The 23,099-nt window shown below is 40.2% G+C and overlaps 1 protein-coding gene across 4 annotated transcripts in view; it reads left to right on the top strand.

Moving 5' to 3' along the window:
• SCUBE1 (signal peptide, CUB domain and EGF like domain containing 1) overlaps positions 1 to 23,099 on the top strand; it is a 299,572-nt gene that overhangs the window by 205,002 nt on the left and 71,471 nt on the right. For 2 of the 4 annotated variants that reach the window (XM_044281072.1, XM_044281071.1), the window contains exons 6-7: positions 1,728 to 1,844; positions 10,262 to 10,351. In XM_044281072.1, the coding sequence (XP_044137007.1) occupies positions 1,728 to 1,844; positions 10,262 to 10,351 (207 nt within the window). The remainder of the gene's footprint in view (positions 1 to 1,727; positions 1,845 to 10,261; positions 10,352 to 23,099) is intronic. The other 2 variants (XM_044281074.1, XM_044281073.1) reach the window with 1 other exon arrangement.

The raw sequence follows: 23,099 nt of genomic DNA, 5'->3' as shown, positions 1-23,099 counted from the left end.
CGTTAGGAGGCAATAAATGAAACCTGGATTTTTGCCTAAATCAATGAAATAATACAACTTGTAATGCAAATTCTAAGAAAAGCATAATATACCCATATTACCATTCCTGGGCCATTTTCTCACTGTCATTGCTCTTTATTCCCTGGTCCTCTGTGTTTCAACTTGACTCAATTGCTTGATGGTCATTGTAAAATAGTATTTTATCGCAAAGACCAGAATGGTTAATCGGCACCACATGATATCACCATGCACAAAATATCAACTGGCCAATGTGATCACGAAATATAACACGCAAATGTGTCCAGCTGAAAACACAGATGATCGGAGACTGCATATCAGAATTATTAGAGTGAGTATATAGCTGTGATGGCTAACCTCCGGCACTCCAGCTGTTGTAAAACTACAACTCCCAACACTTGTTTGGCTGTATTCAGAACTCCATAGAAATAAATGGAGCATGCTGGGAGTCGTTTCACCACAGCTGGAGTGCCGTAGGTTAGCCATCACAAGTATACAGTATGGCATAGCTTTTTTACTTGCCCATTTAAGTACTTCTCTAGACTTATGTAAAAGAATAAAAAAGGGGTACGTTTTCATTTCTAACATACTTACTGCTGCAGAGGTAAGGATGTTTTAAAATAGAAGTGTTTATAAGTGTTAAATCTATTAACAAAATGCAACGTGAATGAACAAAAGAGAAACTTAAATCAGATCAGTATTTGGTGTGATCACCGTTTGCCTTCAAACAGCATAAATTCTACTAGGTACACTTGCACACAGTTTTTGAAGGAACTTGATTGTGCCAAACTTTTTAAAGAACTAACCACATATTTTCTGTAAATATAGGCTTGCTAAGATCCTTCTGTCTCTTCATGTAATCCAAGACAGACACGATGAGCCTGAGATGAGGGCTGTGTGGGGGCCATGTCATCACTTCCAGGACTCCTTGTTCTTGTTTACACTGAAGATAGTTCTTCATTTCTTGACATTGGCTGTATGTTTCTGGTTGTTTGGAGCCAATTAGACACCTTCCTGATGGTACTGCATGATAAATATCTGCCTATATTTCTTAGCATTTGGACACCAATAATCTTCACCAAATCTCCAACTCCGTTTGCTGAAAACTTGAGCGTGTGAAGTACCCCTCATACTTCATCATACATCAAACCAGTTCTGAGCATTCTTAGTTTGCAGCATTTTTCCCCACTTCCCTAAACTTTTTCTACATTGCCATATGCCTTTCCTTAAAGGGGTTTTCTGAGATTTTGATACTGATGACCTGTCCTCAGGTTAGGATAGATCATCAGTATCAAAATCTCAGAAAACTCCTTTAAAGTGGTTGTCCTCAACACTATTTACTCGAATTGAGATGAGCTGCAATATCCGGTGTAGCTCATGGACAAGAATAAAGTAAAAAGTAAACTGAATAAAAAGTGATCTCTGGCAACCATGTTAAATTTCAGCCATTGCGGGAAAGTTTACAGGTCTGGTCTGTAAAGACAGAATATTTGCCTTGTACATTTCCTGTCCATACAGCACATGCTGGCCAGTCTACCATCATATTTTTATGATTATTTTTTTTATTGTGTTATTAGGTACTTGCAAAGTAAATATAGCCCATTTTAAAGGCCAATGAAATGTACTTGGAAATTGCATCAATTTGTTATTTCATTAATTTATCATTAACATTTCTGTTTGTTTGCATATGTATTTTTGGGTCTAAATAGTAACCTGTAATTATGGAAATGGAGGCTGTCAGCACACCTGCGAAGACACGGACACAGGCCCAGTATGTGGCTGCCACCTGAAATATGCCCTTCACTCAGATGGTAGAACGTGTATTGGTAAGTTCCCACGGAGGATTTAACTGTGTGGATAACGCTCGGTAGTACATATGATTTATTTAAGGAGACCATTGACTATCATACAAGCCATTTTTTTTCATTGCTGTCATGGTGTAAAAAAAATATACTGTATGTGTAATGAGTAGAGATGAGCGAATTTCATATTTTGAAATTCTGTCACACTTCGTTTACTGGTAAAAGGAGTGCTCTCCTGAATAACGGAAACGGGACAGATCCATTTTGCAGCCCATAGACTTCTATTATGACGGGATGAATAACGGAATTCCTCTAAAGGCATTCCGTTATGCATTCGACATAGAATTGGGTTATGGTCCGTGGTAATGGAATCCATAACGCAATTCACCTTTTACCAGTAAACGTAGCGTGAGCGAATTTCATAACCTGAAATTCGCTCATCCCTAGTAATGAGTATCAGAAAAAAGCTTTCGGCATACTTGATAAAAATGTTAGAAAAATTAACAATGTGAAAGAAATCTGCATATTTTTTCATAATAAATTCAGTTAATGACTCTGTCACAAAAAATATACAAACATTAAAAGTCTATCATTACGTTAAAGGGGTTGTCAGAGTTTTTAATATCTTCAGCATAGGTCATCAGTATGTGATTGGTGAGGGTCTGACTCCCAGCAGCCTTACCGATCAATTACTTGAAGAGGCTGCGGCTTTCTGATAAGCTCCACAGCCTTCTCGCAGCTTACCAAGCACAGTGCCGTCCAGTGGATAGTGGCCATACTTGGTATTGAAGCTCAGCCACTACAGGAGACATGTAATACTACATAAAGCTGTTTATATAATTGGCCAACCATTTAATATATGGATGGACCAAGTGAATAATTTACAGCTAAAATCAGATTTCCCATAATTCAGAATTGTGAAATATATGCTGTTTGGCTTCACATTCAAGTTCTAGTTGGTCAAGAAAGCAATGTTTACACATTGGGGGTCAATTATCATCGCACCTTACTTCAGTTTTGGTGTAAAAAAGTCACACATCTTTATTGTGGAAATTTGAAGAGCCCATGCAGCCGACATACGTGTCGGGGGCTGGAGTAGATTTCAATCTAGGCTTATGGACTGCATCTACTTGATGAAAAGGCCTGCACCTCGCCAGTCTTTGATAAATTAAGCCCAATATGTGCGATTTTACCGTAATATTCTTTTGTCTGCTGTTTGCAGTTGTACTACTACTGTACTAGTCTCACAGTAAATTGTAATTAAGGGTCTGGTAAAGCACACCTGATTTCCCAGAATGGATCTCACTAGTAGGATGCAGAGTTATGTATGCTTAAGGACTCTTGCACACGACCGAACACGATCGCAAAACCTGGGTACCGGACGTGTGCATTCCGCATTTGCGGAACAGAACAGCTGGCCCCTAGTAGAACAGACCTAATTCAAACAAGAATAGGACATGTTCTATCATTTTGTGGATGGCACGGCACGGACGTGCGGATGCACATAGCACATTAAAGTAAATGGGTCCGCATCCGACCCGCAAAAAATGTTGTAAGAGGAGAATGCAAAGTTTAAGAAAATACAGAAATTATGGGGAGAGGGTGAAGTTTTTTCTAGATAGATGAACACTAACAAAAAGTTAGAGCTATTTGGCTTTCGGGTGAAATTTATGGAAAATATAAAAAGTTCACGCTACAGTTATATTATCGTGAAAGTAGGGCATTTAAGTACATGCAATGGTGATTTCCTCATCTCAAACTTATTGAAACAAAAGACAACAGTGGTGGGTATACCCCCACAAAAAATGTCTATCTCAAAAACTTGTCTTGTGGACTTGAGCATCAATTAGCTTGACAATGACATCTCATGCTGTTCACAAGTCGACTTATTGTGTGCTGAGGCATGGCATCCCACTCTTCTTGAAGGCTGGCACTCAGGTCCCTGAGGTTTTGGAGTACACAGTTACAAACCTCTACGCAGCGACTCAGCTGATCATTCTTTGTTGACCTTGATGAGCTGGTGCATTGTTGTCCATGAGGATGAAATTAGGCCAGTGTTGTTCATGCAGAGGCACAATGATTAATTATGTTATTCAAGTAGTATGGGCCTATTACTGTACCATTCACAAAGTCTAGGGAAATTCTGTATTGACTAGACACATCTGCCTACACTGTAACACCACAACCAAAGGCTCTTCTGGTGACAACAGTGGCTGACACTGGTCCCTCATCCAACATAGATGCTCACTCCTTGGCCAATGCAAGACGATGATGCCTGTTCCTGGTGGTGTGGTCAGGTACACTTGAAGTTCATCTACTATGACCACACTGATGTAAATTGTTTTGAATGGTCTGACGTGACACTTGGGTTCCTCTAACCTCTTAAATAAGTCTGGAGTTGTGTGGCATTCAAAAACCGGTTCCACGGAGCATTGTTCACAATGAAGCGGTCAACAGTATGGAATGTGGCCCAATGATATCCACTTCTATGCCTTTCTGTGACTCTTCCAGGCTCTCTGTATCTCTGTTGCAACCTGCTGATGACACTCTGTGATACTCTAAGCCACTTCTGTCTGAGAACATCCTTCTTAAAGCCTCGCAATGGCAAGGTACTATTGATCAATTGTTAGGTGTTGTCTTGGTCTCATAATGTCAAAATGTGAACAGCATGATGTAAATACAATTCTAATAGGAGCAGGACATTTATTGGGCTATTCATGAATCAAACACCTATTGTGAATTTTGCTGTTAAGCTCCGAACAGCAAGTTGTGCAAAAGCATTGAACAATTGGACATGTGCATTCAAAAGTTTAGAGAAGGTGACATAAAGTTCACCTGTAAAGGTGAGAGTGCATTTAGGTTCATCCTGAAATTTCACCCACAAGCTAAATATCCCTAACTTTTTGTGAATAATTTATCTATCTGTCTATCTCGATAGAGAGATAGATTGTAAAACAAAAAGAAACAGCACATGTCAAAATATTTTAGATGTTGGTGCAGTACCTTTGCGTTTGTAGGGTTGTAGGCCAATACATATAAAAACTGAAGAATGAGGCATTACTCCAAAGTAAGGTTGAAGGGTGGTGGACCCATGTTATTCACCTCCACCTGCAGTTGGAGGTAAGTAAAGTGGGTCCACCACCCTTTCACCTTAGATAGATAAATATTAGATACATAGATATGAGATACACAGATATGAGATATACATAAGATGATATGTAGATAGATGGGTAGATAGATATTACATATCCACTTGAAGAAATGAGGCAGCACTCCAGTAAAGGTAAAAGGATAATGGATCAGCTTTTATTCCCCCAAAACGCAAAGTTTCACCCCAACTCCATGGGGCCTTTCTCAAGCCCATTAAGTTGGACTGAAACATTGCGTTTTGGGGTAATAAAAGCAGGTTCATCACCCTTTATACCTTAACTGGAGTGCTTATCCTTAAGTGGATATTTTTGTACTATTAGCCAACGGCCCTGGAGGGATTGCACCCAGGTTTTTTGCTTTCAGTTATATTGCTGCTGTTGTTTCTTGTTGTAGATAGATACATAGACAGGAAATGGATAGATATGAAAAAAAATATTTTATATATATATATATATATATATATATATATATATTCACCAAATGAAGAGGCAGCACTTCCAGTCATGGGTGATAGGGTGACGACCCCAAACTTTATTCCCAGCAACGTTTCGGCCTTCTCTCTGAGGCCTTTGTCAAAAGGCCTCAGAGAGAAGGCCGAAACGTTGCTGGGAATAAAGTTTGGGGTCGTCACCCTATCACCCATGACTGGAAGTGCTGCCTCTTCATTTGGTGAATATACATGTTGGAGGACAAGCCAGCCTCTCTGAGGAATATTGCACCCAGCGCACAACGTCTGACTGTGCTGCTGCATCATCTGTTGTATTATATATATATATATATATATATATATATATATATATATATATATATATACCAATATTAGATAGATATGTTCTGCCTGTGTCTGCCCTTGACAGTGATCATATCCTCTTGCGCCACTATAGATCCAAAAATAAAAGAGCCAAGTATTGATAGCTGTGGATATAGTTTGTGTTCTGAATTATTGGTTAACTTTGGTATCATACAGGCCCTATGGATGCCAAGTTTTTATATAATTTTACTGTATTTCATAATTATTATAATCAGTTCTGGAAAATGTCATACTGTTACATGGCTTCTAATATCCAGAGTTTCAATCATTTTTTTTTTTCAATTTGTACATCATCAGAGACTAGAACATATGTGGAAAAAGAGTGGTCTTCACTGACAGAAGATTAGTCCCTCACCACCTCTCTAGTGTCACCTTCACTGCAAGCATTATTTCCACAGTAGATAAGTTTTTTTTCTAGAACACTTGCTTCAGGTTTCTGATTATGTGATTATAAAATCATATTATGACAATTACACATCTCTTAAGCTGTGGATGTGATATCTTTAACCCGTGTAAAGACCCCATGTTAAAACTCGGCTGACCTCGGTTAAAGGAATTCATTTATACTAGGCAGTGAAACTAGACTTCTGTGGTTAATGACCTTGAAGCTATTAACTTTGTAAACATTAATTTGGCAGTTTAGATTTACTACTCGACATTTTTGTTCAGCTTTAGGATAACAAACTGTATGTTTTATATCTTTTTTTAAGTGGACATTCACCTAAAAGTGTCCTTCTAATATCATGCCACATGCCATTAAATGGTCACTTCTAATGAGACACTTTAGAAGGGCTCATCAATGGTGCCCTGGACCCTATACTAGCACCCATAGAACTATAAACTCCCACCCATACTCCTAGAGTCTCACCACTGGAAATTTCTGACACAACATTCCACAGAGAGGACCATTCAGGTGCTTTGTATAGAATTTTGTCAGAGTCTCCGTGTTGGCCCATGTGTGGACATATATGTGGACATTGATATGCCTGGATTTACCCTTTAAAAGGGCTGCTACATGAAGACAATATGCTTTATCTGGGCATATGGATCTCATATAGGGGAGCAGTTTAATTGGGATTCCCCCTTTAGGAACAACACAATTTTAGTAATTTGTACCAGACTGGTTCCTAGAGATACACTGTCTAACAGCTGCAGCTTTTTATATGGGGTTGCTATTAAGGTTATTTAGGTCTTCTGATCAAGGCCATATTGGCACTTTTCTGGGGGTGGCCAGCCAGTAAGTAAGTTTGTCCCCTTCCCCGTCTGCCATTGGCTGCTTCCCCCCCCCCCCCCCCCCTGACTGGGAGAAGCAGCAGCGGCGGTGCGGGGACCAGGAGCAGCGCCGGGAGCGGGGTAAGTATATTACCTGTGAGGGGCCCGGCACATGGGGGGGGAGGTTCTTGAAATTGGATAACTCCTTTAATTATGCCTTAGATGAAGTTATATCACTTCTAGTAAAGCTTGCAATTGCCTGTTAATTTTCATCTCCCAAAGTGCACAACTAATACAGTAACTGGTAGAGGATTGTGGGAGATATGGGTCAACTGTATGGGGTCAAATAATTGTTGATCAAACTTTTCACTTCATCTTAAATGTGTCTATTGTTTCATGTTTTTGCTTGCAGGCTTCACTCAGATCTTTTTGCTGCTTTTATGTATACTGTGCATAAAATTGTGCTTTATATTATAAAATAAACAGTTTTCATTGAACTGCCAAAAAGTATATTTTCTATGGGAACGGCATTGACTTGTGTTTTGTATAAGGAGTTCCAAAAATATACATCAGAGCAACACGTTTATTTGTCATTGAAGCCGAAATGTCAATGAATTATGTTTTATACATGTTTACATTCCTATTGTCAATTACATTTGATCCCTGTGTCCACCCTTCCCGCTCCCTCTTTTGTTCAGTTTGTTTTTTTGGTTTCTTGTTTTAAATTGGAATAAGCTTGTTTTGGGTTTTAATGTGTGTTTTTTAATTCATTTTTTTATATCTTGTTTTTAATTTTTCGTTCTGAATTACTCTGCTTTCTGGTGATGGTCCCTGATTGCCTGTCTTGTCTTAAAACTGATGTTTTATGAGTAATTTCCAAAAATATTATAATGCTGATATCACAAAAAGTAAACTCAAAAAGAGCCTCGTTGCAGCCTTATCTAATCTAGAACTTGTAAAATGTGTCGTTCACTCAACCATGTAGTGTTGGCAGAGATAGGCAGCTCCCCTTAACACTCCTGACCCTCCCCCACCCATCTTGCTAGCTTGTATGGTGCATCTCATAGCATCATTACAAGACCGTGAACCATTTGCAATGCTAAATGAATACTCCCCTTTTTTCTTTTGTTTAATGCATTTGTCTGTTCCCCTCACCTGACTCTTTCTTATTTTGTTCGCTGCATGTGCAAATCCCCTTACCAGAAACTGCATTTAAAATTAAAGCTGGTGTCCACCCTTCTGTTTTTTTGCTAACTAAACAAGAATAAGATGATCTGCAAGCTTTACGACTATTTTTGTGCCACCTTTTGGTTCAGTTAGCTTATATAGATTATCCATGTTAAAGGGGTTTTCCGAGAATCTGATATTGATGACCTGTCCTCAGGATAGGTCAGCAGGGATATGACACCCAGGACCCCTGATGATCAGCTGTTTGAGGACACAGCAGTTCTCCGGTGGCCGTCACAGCCTCCTTGCAGCTTACCAAGTAGAGGGCGGTCCATTGGATAGCAGCCGTGCTTGGTATTGCAGCTCACTTGAATAAAACAGAGATGCGCCTAGGCCACGTGATTGATTGAATGCTGCATTATAATTCAGAACTCATAGGCAAGAGTTGGGCTGTTTTGGGAAGGAAAAAAAGACAGATATCCCCCTTAAAAGGGTTGTTCCATCAGGACAACCCCTCTCTATATACTATATGTACATCTGATTGGCCCATCTGTTAGCCAGAGCAGAGAGTCTCGCTATGGCAGACTTAGGTCATCCATGTATTTTATAGATAGCCTTCATCTCAATGGTCACTGTGTAATACCTAATTCCCCCTGTGGTGGGTTCTGTGGATCAAACTTCTGGTTGGCCACATCCTAATGTTACTAACATGATCACATGTAGCTTAGACGATAAATAGGTTCTCCGCCCAGTCTATATTTTCTAGAAAAATCTTATTAACTGTAAAGTAAGGAATTGCATGGGTTACTTCTTTATCTGATGTCAGTAAAAAGCTAATACAGCTTTGAGCTGAACAGCTACATAATTTAGGACAATCTGGTTTCTAGGGAAACATGATCTGGCTCCAGCCTTATAAATGAGGTTGCCAAGAGGCACGTTCATAGCAACTAGCCTTTCTTTGAGTACTCAAGGCTGAAGCTACACTGAGATCATGAGAGAGAAGGAGTAGAGAAGTCACATCTCAACCTGTTAGTGCCTTACTAATTCTTAGAGGTTCTATTAAAGACGCTTTCAGAGACTGCAACAGTGAAATCATACTCTTCGCTGCTAGCTGGGGGTGTGGAAGAGGGAAAATTATAATGCTGGAGCTCAGACAGCTGTCTGTTTAGTCTAAGTTCCATATATGGGCCATTATGATGAGTTCACATGTAGACTTCTTTAATATCCACGTGTATTTCTACTGAAAGGCAACAGAAAAGTCGATGCTTACTTGCAAATCATCTTATTTACAATTGGTGGATACAAAAATTGTGGAGATCATTCTTAACCTAAGGCATTGCAATACTATCCTGCTTCACAACCTTTCTTCTACCCATCCAGTTCATTTTGTCCCCATCCTACCTCCTTTTTTTTTCAATGAATTGATCCTTTTCTTCTCAAGTCACCCTTTCTTGTGTTGTCATGTCCATCTAACCTGCTGTAGACCATTCATTCTCCCCTCCTTGTGATGCTGTATGTGTGATGTACACATACAAACTTACCCATTTTTCTTCTGCTGCTTTTTTTGCTTCACTGCATGTTGACCAATTATTAGAATCTATTTTTGCGACATCTGAATGTCTATTTAAGTGTATTCCATAGACAAGCAGGCAACCAGCACTGCCCAAATGATCTTCTCTTTTATTCTGTGGTCTGGGTTGTGTCCATGCATGCTATGTGTGCCCTCTCTGTGTCACGTTATTACAAGGTCAGTCTCTAAGTGTCTCTTAATCATCCATCAGCGGATTGTGCACTGTCTACTCACACTGTGTGTTACTGACTGGAACTCTTCTTGGTTCTCGAGAACTTTAAGCACTTTTTCTTTCACTGCCTTGTATATTAATAGGATCCTTTCTCTGTGTATATAACTTCACTCATCATCCCTGGGCCACTAATCATTTCTCTGGTGGGCTTTTGCAGGGAATTAACACTCTACGTATGGAATTCCATGCTATCACTGCTGGCTTGTAGACTTTGGACGTCCTTTGCCAAGAGGCTGTCGTAGAAGTTTGGGCTTTTGATTAACCAAATGCTCCATGTTTGTCCCTTACTTGTGTTTTAGAAAAGGATGAGGCTGCAATTGAGCGTTCTGAGTACAATTCCACGTCAGTTACTGATGTGGACAAGCGGGTGAAACGGAGACTCCTTATGGGTAAAATTTTTCTTCCACTACTATTATACAAGAAATGTGTTCTCATTGTGTGTTGTGTGTGTCGGTATGTTGTGTGTATGTGGTGTGTCTAGAGTTGCCACTCTGTATAGCAGTTCAGAGTCGGTTCTTTCAGCCGTTCCAAACTAATTCCTCAATTATAGTTTAGCATTGTTGACCTGAGGGAACTGTAAGCCCCACACAATAGCCATGATTTGCTAAAAAGGTGGTAGGTATCCTATGCAGATTTCTATGGCAAAGTATGGATTCTCCTTAATGGGATAGGCCTGACAATATAGGTTGTTTCCAGATAGGTCTTGCTATGATAATGTTGGCTAGGACACAATTGGTTGTTAATTAAACTCCTGGAAGGTATTAGTCTTTCTCACAGAGATCCAGCTGGTACATTTTTGGGCAAATTTACCCTCAGAAAATATGCATAAAAGCTCTCCACCAGAAGAAAGAAAACAATGTCTCTAGTACCACCTATTGGTAGCTACCTTGTAAATCAGTACTCCAATAGCTCCTTAATAGCTGGACCCTTTAAAGTGTTTTCAAGAAAAGTTTGCATAATGAGCACAGCCATTGTGCTTTGTACTATAATAACTGTGCAAGAATAGGTCTTTTGGGGCTTCCCTAATGTCTTTTTCATCCTAATGATTCCCCTCTTCAGCTGCACAGCTAGATGTATTTCTCTCAGAAGCAGAGGGCGTCTCCCACTGTGATGTCCTTTCCTTTACTTCCCTCTATGTTTGTTTTCAGCTCTGGTGCTCACAGAACAGATAAGAAGGGGGAGATCACACTTACAGAAAGTCAAAAGGCTCTTGTGATGTTCAGAAGTTGTGTAGAATCAGTTCTTTTATCAGTCTCAACATCTCATCTAGCTCTGACACACCCCTATTTCCTCTCTGCCATTTTCTGTGTCTCTGTTACAAAGGACTTATCTTGCCTCACAACAGGCAGTGGACTGCAAATTAGGTGGAAGTTATATCCCTAGTGGCCATGATTTACCTTTTTCTTTTTTTTAAACTAATTGGTAGATGCAGGAATATTTTTTAAATTAAGTGATTTACCTTTTACGCCATTCTCTATTAAGCTGTTTGACAGTTATAGTGACTCTTTAAGGAATATACATATGGCTTCTCACAAAGCCAACTGGAACCCTACTCTGCAGGAGTAACTACAGGAGCAACAACACTGAAGCAGTGCCGTCTACAGATAGTTGCCACTGTTTTGGCTTCTGTAGGATAGTTCATTTGCGTAGTTAAAGGGTTTCTCAAGTCCTACAAAATGGATTTCGTAGCCAAAAGAAGCCAGCCCATCGATCAGGGGCTGTGCTTAGATTCCCACAATTTGATATTGATGACCTATTCTAAAGACAGGCCATCAGTTTTGTAGGATGGGAAACCACCTTTCAGGTCCATCTCTATTTTATGTATTAAGCCAGTGGCTGTTAAAAATAAATAAATAAAAAAAAAGAAGAAAAGGATGTTACCATATATACAGCAGTCTACTGAGCTTTGAAGAATCATGGTGGCCACATAGTGGTTTTAGAAGAGTTCTACCTCACAGATCACCAACTAGATAACCTTGACACTAAACATAAAGGTTGGACTATCTTTGTTAATTAATGTTTTTAATGATTGTTTGGTTGGAACCAAAAGTAATGTATTAAAACTAATACATTGAAACAAGTTGTATTAAAAATATTGGAAGAAACTGGAAATTCTGGACAATTTTTGCTGCATTATAATTTTGATATGCTTTGAGACTGGATCCCATAAATGCGTTTCTAACAATAAGATCTGCTAGCATGGAGCCTGTATGATAGAACTCATTATGGCAATGTCTTATGGAGAAAACTTGACATATGGATAATGCTACAATATTTCACTCGTTAGTTTATAAAATATAAAATAAACATGTTACTATCAATTGAGGAGCTATAATACAGCTACAGGCGTGAATCCTAAAATTTAAGTAGCTTCTTAAGAAACCCCACTACAAAGGCTATATTAGTTTGTTACTTCTGGCCCTTAAAGAACATCTGTCGCCATGCTCAATCCTAGTATACCAGTTGCTGAATCAACACTGTTCTGATGCCTGGCCCTGAAATCTAGTTCTTGTGCCAGCAAGAGTTCAGATGACATAGTTAGTATCTCAGGAGCGGGGATAGCTTTATAAGATCTACTGCGCATGTGTTGATTGAACTCTCAGTGGCGCATGTGCAAAATTTCAGGGCCAGGCATCAGAACAGTTATGCCTAGCCCTGTCAATCTCAGGTTGATATATGATGAGGGGGAATGTGATGAAGGGAAGGTGCCTATAAAGGGGTTTCCTATAGTGCACACATATCCCCTCAGGACACAAAAAAGGGGGAGGGTTAGTAGTTAAGCGCCAGCTCTCCCGTGAAGTAAGGATGGTAAATTGTTATATAATCCATATAGTATCTATACGTATAAATGAATAGCAAAGGCATATACAGATAAATAATAATACTACGCCAGTACACCCAGATACGTGCTATTAAAAAGCAATGAAAGTCACGAGAGTATCCATAAAATAGAGTTTTATAAAAATGAAATTTAAAAAAACATATGTGTACTCACTTTTCTGGCAGGTAGTCATCAGGATAAGCACCTAACACCTGTGACATAGAACCCCCCTGGCCAGGATCGCATGAAGAATGTCAGTGATAGATGGCAGCACACTCAAGAAGGCTTCAGATCAATCACTTTATTAGGTAGAAGGGCTCAACGCATTTCGGGGACCACAGTTCCCCTTCCTCAGGAGCAAATACAAAATTGCCTATAAACCCCTTTATAGGCACCTTCCCTTCATCGCATTCCCCCCATCAAACACTCAGTTGAACTGCCTAGCCTGTTGTTCATCTATCCCATGTGGCCTCTTCTCTCCCTATCCCACCACTGTTGGCGCCCATGGTATTTCACCCTTCTTGGGGATTTTATTATCCCTAAAAGATTGGAATAACCTTCCCCCTTCTTTTATCTTTATTTCATAATCTCAGGTTGAGAGCGAGTGACTAAGGCAGAAAGGTGAAGGTCAAGTAGTGCTCTAAGTGTCTAGGCCTGCCCCTTGGTGCTTCGAGCACCCCATTAAAATAAAAATAAAAGTTGGAATTTTTCAATAAAGACACATTTTGCCTCTCCTTGTGGTTAAAAATATTAATGTAATCAACATTTGAGAAGAAATATTCCTCCAGATTGAATGCTAAACAGTGATGGTGCTATTCAATGGAAAAATAGCAGGAATATTTGCAGTTTTACTCAATGGGTTTTGGCAAGTTCCTTCTCTTCAAGTGTTTATTTGAACACATGTAGCAAGAATCTTTTACTTTGACGTTGGTGGGATTCAAAAGGTTTGGAATCTGTAAGAGGTGGTTTCTCGCAGGCAGCTAATGACTATCTTTTTCCGTTTATATTCATCAACGAGATTCCTATCCAAAGTCACCCAGTTCATTCATGGAAATCTATCCTAGAGTATTGCACTGGTAGGCCAAGAATTATGGAAAATGTGTTTCAGCAAAGGCCCTATGGATTGACCACAAATAATGTAGAATTAAAATGAGAAAAAAAATCTATAATTTTATTTTCTAAAAAAAACAGCACCACTGTTGTTTCTAAGCTGTGCCTGGCATTGCTGTTCAGCCCTATTCAAGTAAATGAGGCTGAGTAGCAATACCAGACACAACACATTGACAAGAGTGTTTTCTTTTGTTTTTGTTTTGTTTTTGCTGAAGAAGGATGACCCTTTTTTCTTATCTAAGGCAAATTCTTTTGTTTCATCTACATAGTATTTTTTTTCTATTTACTATATTTAGAGATAGAGGATGACCAAGCAGCATTTCGTCTAATTGGTTGTAAGCACAATAGAGGTAATTTTTCAGACTAATGTCATTTAATTCTAACTTCTAGCTATGAGTTCACTACCTAGCAACTGCAATGGGTGTCAGGCATGTCATGTCATAGCAACCAGTCTTTATCCAGTTACTCTGATCTTTGTCATTGATGTTAGAATAATATCAGCCAAACGCACCATTTTGGTGGGACTGGCCAGCAGGTTGATGTGCATGGGGTGGTAGCTCAACAGTCGATAATGGATTTCAATATGCCCCATCCTTTTGCTCCTCATTAGGAAAGATAAGCTTTGACTAAGAAGTCAATCAATTTTCCTGTTCTTTATTTAAGTGATATGTACATGCTTAGCTGATGTGAGTGTAAGCTTAGGAAGAGGATGGTAAAGTATTAGGATGTCAGGGGAACTTATTATCTATAGACATTGTAATACAAGAGGAGATATAGGACAACTGGCTATTATCTCTCCAGACAGACCTAATTCCTATCTCACAAAGGAGTTTTGGGATGTATTAAAAATGTAGCTCTACCCTTTTTGGGAGTTGTACTGTATATGGTTCTCTTTGAATGATGCTAGACTGTGAACAATAGAAAATACTCATGTTCAATAAGATGATTTTCTCATGCATGGTTGGCCATATATCTACATATACCATCATTTTTGGATTATTGGGTGTACTGTCTGATTCAAGCTGCTAGGTACCTAAGACTTATAGTCAATGACCTTATTACCTAGAACTTATATATTGTATAATAATATATATATTTTACTACATATTTTATTTTTGAAGGATTGGTGCCGATTTAGACACTTTATTATTTTCTAAGTCCTCTTCCCTCCCTATCTTGCTTCACCCTGCAGCTTACATAAAAAAAAAAAATCTGAACCATAAACTTGATTTCACCTTTCTGCCTTTCTGGCATACTCTCACCGAATGCCAAACACTAATGGTCCTGCGTATTGTTCCATTTGCAAGTCATTAATATCACTCTCGTGCTCTGCTGACTGTCACATTTAAAAGCCACTATCCTTACTTATGAAATTCTGAAAGGCATCTGCTCCTGATTAGTGAGAAGAAAATCTTTTAATGAGCGCATTGCAGCAGAGCTTGTTTGAATTTAGCCTCAGAAGTTTTTCTTTACATTTCACAGACATCTAAAGCATTTAAGATTTCTTTGTCCAGTTGACTGGTGTTTCCATCTTATATTTCTAGGCTTTATGAAGCCTTGTGACAAAGGTGCATGAGTACACCTAGAGTATTTCTAGTTCCATTAAGCAAGGCAGAGTTATCTCCAAAGTCATTAACCCCACACTAGCTCTTACTGACCTTCTAAGATATTTAAGAAAATGTTCCTAAACTTTAGCATAATGGCAAAGATTTCACATTAACTTTTAAGTGTTGTATTTAGTGACCTCCACTCTAGGCTATGGTGACTGTCAACTAAAGCATCCAACCCCAAAATTGCCTCCAACTACCCCAGTTTCTGAAGCCTATTTCGTACGCCTTCAAGGGGTGGAATCAAGCGGGGGGAAAAAATATTTGTAGACCAGAGTCAGGGGCACATAGAGCCTTGTTCTAAGTTTCAAATGTTCCCCTTCATTCTGCTCTCAGTACCCCATATTGAGAAAGTGAAAACAGAATTTTTGAAATCTTTCCTTATTTATTGAAAGAGGAAAACAAAAATATTGCATTTACAGTATTCAGACCATTACTTAGTTGCAGCACCTTTGGCAGCGATTACACCCCCTAGTCTTCTTGGATATGATGCCACAAGGTTTGCACGCCTGGATTTGGGGATTTTCTGCCACTCTTCTTTGCAGATCCTCTGAAGCTCTGTCAGATTGGATGGGGACCGTCAGTGGACAGCTACTGTCAGGCCTCTCCAGAGATATTTAATTGGGTTCAAGTCAGAGCTCTGGCTGGACCACTCAAGGACATTCACAGAGTTGCCCCTGAGCCACTTCTGTGTTGTCTTGACTGTGTGTGCTTAGGGTCATTATCTTCTTGGAAGGTACATTTTCAGCCTAGTCTGAGGTCCAGCACTCTGTGCCAGATTTTCATTAAGAATATCTCTGTACTTTTCTCCATTCAGCTTTCCCTCAACTCTAACCAGTCTCCCTGACCCAGCCGCTGAAAAACACCCCACATCATAATGCTGCCACCACCATGCTTCACTGTAAGGCTACTTTAACACAAACGTATTTTGTTTCCATGTCCGTTCCATTTTTTTTGCGGATAGGATGTAGACCCATTCATTTCAATGGGTCCGCAAAAAATGCTAACAGCACACCGTGTGCTATCCGCATCCGTATGTCCGTTCCATAGCCCTGCAAAAAAAAGTAGAACATGTCCTTTTCTTGTCCATTTTGCGGACAAGTATAGGCATTGTTACAATGGATCCGCAAAAAAACTGATGCCATATGGACGTCATCCGTTTTTTTTTTTCAGATCCACATTTTGCGGACTGCAAAACACATACGGTCGTGGGAATCTAGCCCGAGGATGGTCTTGGGCAGTGCCTTGTTTCTTCCAAACACGACGCTTAGAATTGAGGTCAAGAAGTTTAATCTTACTTTCATCAGACCAGAGAATCTTGTTTCTTACAGTCTGAAAGTACTTTATGTGCTTTTTTTAATTATTATTTTACTAATTTTCATGTGTCTTTTACACAGATTGTATGAATGCTGAAGTGATGGTTAACACAAGATCTTTGGAGCTCTGCCTGAGTGACCATTTGGGTTCTTGGTCACCTCTCTTATCAAGTTATCTACAAATTATATGTCAGTCCCAAGTAACATCAAATAAGGAACCAGTAATAACATATACCACACAATCTTTATTAAAGCATATATTAAAAGGAGTCTGTCACCTAATCTAATGCCCACATAACAATGTTATCTTTATTTGTGCTGTCCCTCGCTGAGATCTTCCAATAAAGACTTTTAAAACGTATGCTAATGAGGTTTGGCAAGTGTCTAGGAGCGGCGTTACTGCAGCAAGTGCCCAGGCCCCTCGGCGATGTGCCCAGAAAACCACACCTCCTTTACCCCTCTGATCCGCCCTCGTTTCCTATTATTACCTCCTACTCTTCCTCACAAATCTTGCGCCTGCGCCGCTCCACACTTGACCCGCACCTGCGCACTGCTGTGCCCATTATATCAGAGGAACAGAGAGTTGCACTGCGCATGCCCCAGTCTGTACCTCGAAATCCAGCCGGCGGAAGTAACCAGCCGCAGCAGAGGGCTGCGCATGCACAGTGCAACTGCCTGGGCTAAGAACCGTGCATGAGTACTTCTACCAACTAACTCCGAAAATCTGGGGGTTGGTGAAGGAACCATAAGGACATGAAAAAAAAAAATCCTGAAACACCTAAACAAAAATACATACAATATAAAGACCCAATGCAGCAGCAGACTACCAAATGTATACCTCTCTTACGAAAAGCCATTTACCCTGATTACTTAGTTTGGAGGGGTGGCCTGCCCCAGGAGACGTCCTGGTTGTTCCAAACTTCTTCAATTTAAGAATTATGGAGATCACTCTGCCGTTGGGAACTTTCAGTGCAGCAGAAACTTTTTTTTGTACCTTTCTTCAGATCTGTGCCTCCACAAGATCAAATATCTGGGCAGTACAGGAAGTTCTTTCCTCCTTATGCCTTCGCTTTTGCTTTGTTAGCTGTTAGGCCTTATGTTGTGTGTCCTTCCAAATCATGTCCAATCAACTGAATTTACCACCAGTGGACTCCAATCAAGGTGTGCAATCATCTCAAAGATTATCAAGAGAAGTGGGAGACCCCCATAGCTAAATTTCAAGTGTCATAGCAAAGAGTCTGAATACTTCTGTCCGTGTGAAATTTTAGTTTTTCCTTTTTGCAAATATTTCTAAAATTCTGTTTTCACTTTCTTATTAAGGGGATTGAGTGCAGACTGGTGGAGGGAGCTTGATTTTTTTTTTTTTTTTTTTCCGCACAAGGCTGCAACATAATAAATGTGAAAAAAGTAAGTGTCTTAAGACTTTCCAAATGCAGGGAGCGGTGGGTGACCCAACTGCTACTGGTGATGAGGCACATGTATCAAAACTTAAATGGGCTGTTCTTAAAGACGATTATTGTTGATATGTTCTATTAGGTCATAAATACTCCATAGACAATGGTATCCCCACTCAAGACCTAAGCTATTAGACAGAGGTTAGCTACCAGAAAGGGCTCATGACATTTACTTATGGACTCTATTGCTGAAAGTGGCAATTGCTGAGGGTATACATGGTACATCATTAAAGGGGTTGTACTGTCAGGGCTGAACTCGGACATATCCCCGTTTTCAGCCAGTCAGGCCCTCTAATATGAGCATCGTGCATTTCATGCTCCTATGCTCTCCCTTTCCCTGTGCTGTATCGTGCAGGGCAAGGACTTTTTTGTTTACATTTGTTTTACAGGCTAGGGCTAGCGCCCATTAGTGCCGATGACTTCACTAGTCATGCTGTCTGACTTACCCATGGAGAACCCGGTACGTCACTGTATCTCCAGAAAAAGCCTTTTCCCTGCGCGATTCACCGCATCACAGGTCTGAAACCGGACAGCCCTTTTAACTTGCACAGGTGCTGTTAACGGGGAATACAATTGATGGCACTTTTGTATACTGGTATGCAGCTGACACAATGGCATGAAAAATATTACAGCTGGCACCACTATTGAGTACTTGTTTGTGGTTTTCTTTATTGCATGAAACTGCATTGTCAGGAAAAGCTATGGGTACTTCTTGTGATTTCAGCTATTGTGATGGCAGTACTGACTGATATTGGTTAATTCTGTTCCTCTATCTTGGGTGCAAGACAGGGACAGGTCACGCATGCTTGGCTTGCTCTCAAGTTGAAGATTGGAACTGGCCACTCCTTAGCTTTGGTGAGGGGTCTACAGTTATTTGTCCCACTGAGGTCTATGTTTAATGAGATATTCTAAGGATGGGAAGCCATTTGAGACAGTCAAAATAATTTTCACCTCTGACCAGAATTTCCAGGCCTCTCTAATGCGGTGCAGCTAGTGTCACTCCATTACTGTGGCAACCAGCCCAGCTGACAGTGGGAATGATTGGCCTTGGTGTCATGTGATTCCTATTGGCAAAGTATGCTCTCTGGATATCTGATCCACTGCCTGTTTTAAACCTTTTTTCTGTGCTGACTTTACCTTTGATGTTATCTCCTGGTTTTGACCTGCTTGGTATTTGTGCCTGTTATCTCTCCTTGTGTTCTGTGATGTCACTCTCAGGTTTTGATCTGGTTTTTCTGACTATCCCTTTATCCAGATCATATCCTTTGCACTTAGGCTAGGGACCATCACCCAGTTAGAGGCCACTATTTAGAGTGGATGATCCATTTAGGTAGAGACTGTGGTCTCGGTGGAGTATAGAGCTGCACTGTTTCCTACCTGACATGGATTTATGATTTCATATGTAGCTAGGTCTTAAGAGCAAAAGAGGGTTTAATTGGTTTGCAGAAAATTGTTTAAAAACCATTTTGGATAATATTGACCAGTAGCTTCAAGAAAGATATGTCCTTGCCGTAAGGCCTCTTAGAGAACTATACAGTAGTAGGGTCAAAGGGAGCTACAAATGTCCTACAACCATCAAGGACTCTTCAATCCACCTGCAATTAATTTCTCAACAGAGACCTTCACATATATACACTGACAAGCAAAAGGGTAACAAGGTTTTGAACTTTTGACGTTCAGGCTCCATATTTCACCATCTACTACAGCTTCGAAGTGAGACTACCATCATTCCATTATCTTGGCTATCTCATATATAAATTGGACTTTCAAAAATTCTGCATATGATTAGTTATGCAGATTCTTGTCATGTAACTGCATTGTTACTGTTTTGCTCCTCGTGGTGGAGCAATTTCTTTCTTCTTGTACACTACAGTGTACAACCTGTTCTCACATTCCCTAATAGCTAAGTGTGTTATTAGGTTAATTCCCAAGCGAAAGGTCACTAGTTTGAATCCAAGAGCAGCCATGAAGATTTCCCACGAAAAGAGAAACCGCAACATCCAGCTCATCGATAGCGGTATATGTGTCAAGAAAATTTCCAAACTGCATCATGCGAGTGCCTTCACAGTTGGAAAAATACAAAATGAAGTCCGTCCATCCATTCCAAAACTATGAGGTGGACGCCCAGGCAAAATATCGAAGTCAACAAGCCAGTTCATCAAAAGGTCTATCAATTCTTGCACAAAAAACACGGCAGTGGAGATGCCTCGTATGCTTTGTAATAGTGAGATCACAGACATCCATGCAAGCACTGTGCGACATGCATTACACAAATCTTGAATGATGGCCTGAAAAAAGGTGAAGAAGCCTCGACTTCAATATTATCATAAGAAGTATTCGCTTGAGTTTGCAAAAAAGTACAAACAGTGGACATTAAAAGATTGGAAACGGGTGATTTGGAGTGATAAAATTAAAGTCAATAGACTGGGCTCTGATGGGTGCAAATGGGTCTGGAAGAAACAAGAGAAAAGGGGGCTAACAGATCGAGAAATTAAAGGAACTGTCAGGTTCAGTGGTGGAGGCCTGATGATATGGTTTTTTTTCTCACAGCCAAAGACATTGGATACATGACCAGAATTCATGGTGGTCTCAATGCTGAGCTATATGTAAGTATCCTACAAGACAAGTTACTTTGTACATTCGAGTACTATGGGCTGAAAAGGACGATATAGTGTTCCAGGTGGACAAAGACCCGAAGCATACGTTGAGATTGGTGAAGAAATGGTTCAATGACAATGAAGTAGAGGAGCTGGATTGGCCCCCACAGTCCCAACACTTGTGGGTAGAGCTGAATAATATGCTGTATTCATACCCAAATGAGTCAAGCAGCATACACCAACATTGGAAACGTGTAGAAGAGACCTGGGAACAGATTTCGGTCAAAACATACTTGAATCTGATCGAGAACATGCCCAAAAAGTTGAAAGCCAACGGTTGATTTACAAAATAATAAAATAAAACATTTAGAATTTGAGGAGCAAAACAGTAACAATGCAGTTACATGACAAGAATCTGCATAACTAATCATATGCTAAGTAGTTGCAAGTCCAATTTATGTAGGAGATAGCCAAGATGATTGTCTATAAAATGATGGTAGTCTCATGTTTGAAGCTGTAGTGGATGGTGAGATATTATTATTATTATTATTTATTATTAAAGCGCCATTCATTCCATAGCGCTGTACATATGATAAGCGGTGCACATACATAACAGACAATTGTACTAATCATAAACAAGATGAGTTACAAACTGGTACAGAAGGAGAGAGGGCCCTGCCCGTGAGGGCTTACAATCTACATGGTATGGGAGAAGGACACAGTAGGTGCGGGTTGAGTTGGTCATGGCGGTATAGAGGCAGCAGGGTCATTGGTTGTAAGCATATTGGGGCTATATGGAATTATGACCCAAAAATGTAGGTACCCTCAAAATGCACCTCTCACCCAGAGGAACCAGGAAAGTCCAAACTTGACAGCTCTGGGGTCTTCCCAGACTGGGAAATGGGTTACTAGTCACCTGGAAGGGAGAGAGGTGGGGTGTCACCCATAGAATCGTCCATAAATTCATGGGGGACCCAGCACAAGTGCCCGGTTTTTCATATTTATTACGCCGACAAAGTTATGGGCCATTTTTGTAAAATTATGGAAAACTGGCCTGGCCAGCAGCAGGGAGGGGCAAACAAGCCCTCCCAAACCCTCCTTCAGGAACACCCACCGTGCAGCCCTTGGCCAGCAATTGGCTGGGCCAACCCCCCTTACCCTCCCACAGAATGGGGCATAAAAGTCCGTGCGCAATGGGAGAGGAGAGCTTCTTGCCCTGTGGTCACATCGCAGATAGGCTGTCCGTTGGAACGTAAGTTTGTGCCTGGATTTTGCATAGGCGAAATCCAAGATAGTATTTCTCTTTTTATCCCTGCTTCCACATGCTTCCCAGCTCGCTATTGTAATCTTTTTCTGTAAATTTTTGTATGCATTGTTTGTTTCACTTCTGTGTTACTTATAGTAAAAGATATTTTCATATCTTTTAAATTGTCTCTCTCTTATTGCTCTAAGCCCCACTGCAACAAAGTACTCGTACACCCTGAAGAGACCTACCTGTCTTATAGTCGACTGATATTCGAGACATAACTGTTTTATGATTCGATTGTGGTTAGCTTGTAGTGTGATAGTGGGGCTGATCTGTTAGTGGTCTGAACCCCTATACCTACAATTATAGAGTCGTTCACTGACAAACGTGGTGGCAGCAGAAAATAAGGGGGGTCCAGGATTGACTGTTTGGGTAATTCTGAATCTCCCCCCTGTCACGGTCCACCCGCGGTTGGGCTTTTCTCCACGCTGGGGCGTCCTGGTGGTCGGAAGTCTGATTTAAACGGGGGTGGTCGTGACAGAATTGGAGCCTGAAAGTCAAAAGTTCAAAACAGTGTACCTTGACTAGGCCCTGAAGCCACTAGTTGCATATCCATATGGACAAATTACAACTACAATCAAAACCTAAAAGCTATTTTCCCTAAATTATCTACTATTTCAAGGAAGCTGAGACATGAAAAATTGTTTGGCACGGTTTTTCTGCTACATACCTTTACATACTTATTGCTGAACATCAGCACGAAACAACCATGTTTTCCAGGAAGCTGATATCTGAAGAGTTGTTTGCCAAGGTTTTCTTCTACGTCACTTTCTATACTCATTACTGTAAAGATCGGCAAAGAACAGGCTTGTCTATTTTTACTATGTCTAGCCTTGCAGGATCTTCAACCATATGTTTTACTACTCATTAAAGATGTACATGTGTTAGAAAAGCTCCATTTCTTTTTAATTGTGGAGAAGAGTCAT

This window comes from Bufo gargarizans, chromosome 2, assembly GCF_014858855.1.
Source record: "Bufo gargarizans isolate SCDJY-AF-19 chromosome 2, ASM1485885v1, whole genome shotgun sequence".
Lineage (NCBI taxonomy): Eukaryota > Metazoa > Chordata > Amphibia > Anura > Bufonidae > Bufo > Bufo gargarizans.
The sequence above is the reverse complement of the archived record's forward strand: the minus strand, read 5'-3'. Positions and strand labels throughout refer to the sequence as shown.